This window comes from Sinocyclocheilus grahami, unplaced genomic scaffold (genome assembly GCF_001515645.1).
Source record: "Sinocyclocheilus grahami isolate Dianchi unplaced genomic scaffold, SAMN03320097.WGS_v1.1 scaffold1275.1, whole genome shotgun sequence".
Taxonomy (NCBI): domain Eukaryota; kingdom Metazoa; phylum Chordata; class Actinopteri; order Cypriniformes; family Cyprinidae; genus Sinocyclocheilus; species Sinocyclocheilus grahami.
In genome coordinates, this window is record NW_015506454.1 from 171,720 (window position 1) to 174,853 (window position 3,134).

General features: G+C 39.0%; 1 protein-coding gene across 1 annotated transcript in view; it reads right to left on the bottom strand.

Annotated features, from left to right (window-relative positions):
* Positions 1 to 3,134, bottom strand: part of LOC107568699 (F-box only protein 7-like) — an 8,841-nt gene that overhangs the window by 2,816 nt on the left and 2,891 nt on the right. Inside the window, exons 4-6 of the mRNA XM_016254677.1 lie at positions 2,087 to 2,323; positions 896 to 1,040; positions 739 to 822 (exon numbers count right to left, since the gene is read on the bottom strand). Coding sequence (XP_016110163.1) covers positions 739 to 822; positions 896 to 1,040; positions 2,087 to 2,323 — 466 coding nt within the window. The remainder of the gene's footprint in view (positions 1 to 738; positions 823 to 895; positions 1,041 to 2,086; positions 2,324 to 3,134) is intronic.

Genomic DNA, 3,134 nt, shown 5'->3' on the forward strand with positions numbered 1-3,134 from the left:
ATGTGTCCCTGCAGCACAAAAGCAGTGTTGAGTCGCTGGGGGATATTTGTAGCAATAGCCAACAATACATTGTATGGGTCACAATTATACATTTCTCTTTTATGCCAAAAATCATTAGGATATTAAGTAAAGATCATGTTCCATGAAGATATTTAGTAAATCTCCTACCGTAAATATATCAAAACTTAATGTTTGATTAGTAATATGCATTGCTAAGAACTTCATTTGAACAACTTTAAAGATGATTTTCTCAATATTTAGATTTTTTTGCACCCTCAGATTCCAGATTTTCAAATATTGTCCGATCCTAACAAACCATACATCAATGGAAAGCTATTTATTCAGCTTTCAGCTGATGCATAACTCTCAATTTCGAAAGATTGAAACCCTTATGACTGGTTTTGTGCTCCAGGGTCACATATAGTTTTTAGAAATGTACTTTTTTATTAATATAACTGTTAATATAAGTTGTTCACATGAGTGTTATTTCAGTATCTATTGATGTACTATTATAGTTTTTGTTAATATTTTTATACTTTTTTACTTATTTGTGTATGCGTTTTTTCTTATTAAAAATGTTCTCAATAGTTTTCATTCATCACAATACAGAAGAAAAGATCTGTCGCTACTTCCATTTCATCATGACTTTGAGGATCTGTGATTAATATACTGTATGTAACACAGCTCACTCATACTCATGCAATGTAAATATAATATGTGATGCATATCTAAAATTACCTGCCCAATCAGCCGTCACATAATCGTCTGGTTTCAGCACCAGCTTGCGTGAGTTCTCCACAGTCTTGTCCATCTTAAGAACAGCTGTTTCACAACAAATAACCAATTAATCAAATCAGATGAAGGAAGGAAGACTAATAACAGCAGATTAACACACCATTAATGACGAGCGTTCGGCCCATCGTCACGGCGACCGCTGACACCAGGCTGCTCTCCAGAAGTGGGTGGGAATACTGAAGTCTGAACACGCCCCCTGCCGCCCGCCAGCCAATCGGCATCTCGCCTGAGTTCACATTACAACCCTGAGAGAGAGCGAGAACAACCAATGTGAGGCTCTGTGAGCAATTATGCATAAACGTGTGTCATCGTTTGGATATTCAGATCAGGGATGTGAATGATTAATTGATGATTGATTAATTTTTGATTAATATGACTCTCAGACTGTTAATATGTTGATGCGTTCAAACTTAAAAACTGTTCAAAACACCTGTTTTACACACATTTTGATAGCATTTGGTAATTAATATCGCATGCATGCATTAAAGTCAACTTTATGTGTAAGTTCACATAGTGTTATAAAGTTATAATTTTAATGTAAAGCGCAAAGTCAGAAGAAATGTTGGAAGTGTTGTTCAATCCATTAAACATCTTTTTCTTTTGTTTTGTTGATTATTAATTAATGCCTTGAAATCTGTTTTATTCATCCCCAAATTCTGTGCTTTTCATTCTAATTTTGAAATTACATTTTAATATTCAAAAAGAATGTGCTATAGAGTTCTTGCTGTATTTTCTATATAAACAATAATAATAGCAAACATTCATCTATTTCAATGCTATTAACATTTATAAATGGATAAAACTACAATTAAGAATATATTTCTGTAAAATTCATATTCTGTGATGTTCTAATGTTTTTTATTAAATTTTAATAATCAAAAATAATGTCTAATTAGTTGTCTAATTAACAACTGAATTGATCAAATTTTAACAATTAAAAAAAAATCTGTATTATTATTATACAATACCAAATATTAATCCATTAAAATGATTATGTACGAATGGATGAAACCACAATTACAGGTATTTATTAAGTATATATTTATGTAAAATTCATATCTACACTGCAAAATGTGAAGTATATTTTAAATATCTGTACGTCAATGATTCATCAATTATCTGGTTGTTAATTTGAATTAAAATCTCTGTTATGATTATGATAATCTCTAAAAATTTGATTTGTTTGTTGGCCTGCAATATCAAATACCAAAGTAAGAGCATTAATTCTGTTAATGAATAACATGAATGGAGTGTGTGAGGGGTCAGCAGAGGTCATGGCGTGAACTCTGACCTGTGGCAGGAAGCCGGTCTCCAGCAGCAGCAGATGCAGCGCCAGCATCAGACAGTCGGACGGGTTTCTGCAGCTGGACGAGTCCAGCAGGCGCTCCAGCGTGTGAGGAATCACTCCATCCTCCGTCTCACAGCACAGCAGCGGCGGAGACACACCCTCCTCATCCTCCATCCACTCCTCCATCCCAGAATCCCTCACACTGCTGCGGTCTGCTCCACCGCCACCGCCGGCTTCAGCCTGAGACGAGACGAAGACAAAAGCTGCTTTGAGGACTCTCTCTCTCTCTCACACACACACACACTCTCACGCACACACACACACACATTCTCTCACACACACACACACTCTCACGCACAACTGCTTTGAGGACTCTCTCTCTCTCTCACACACACACACACACTCTCACGCACACACACACACACATTCTCTCACACACACACACACTCTCACGCACACACACACATTCTCTCACACACACTCACACACGCACACACACACAGACACACACTCTCTCTCTCTCTCTCTCTCACACACACACACACACTCTCACGCACACACACACATTCTCTCACACACACTCACACACGCACACACACACAGACACACACTCTCTCTCTCTCTCTCTCTCACACACACACACACACTCTCACGCACACACACACATTCTCTCACACACACTCACACACGCACACACACACAGACACACACTCTCTCTCTCTCTCTCTCTCACACACACACACACACTCTCACGCACACACACACATTCTCTCACACACACTCACACACGCACACACACACAGACACACACTCTCTCTCTCTCTCTCTCTCACACACACACACACACTCTCACGCACACACACACACACATTCTCTCACACACACACACACTCTCACACACACACACACACACACACACACGCTCACTCACACACACATTCTCTCACACTCACACACACACGCACGTACGCACACACACACACGCACGCACGCACACACACACTCACACACACACACACACACACACTCACACACACACTCACACTCACAC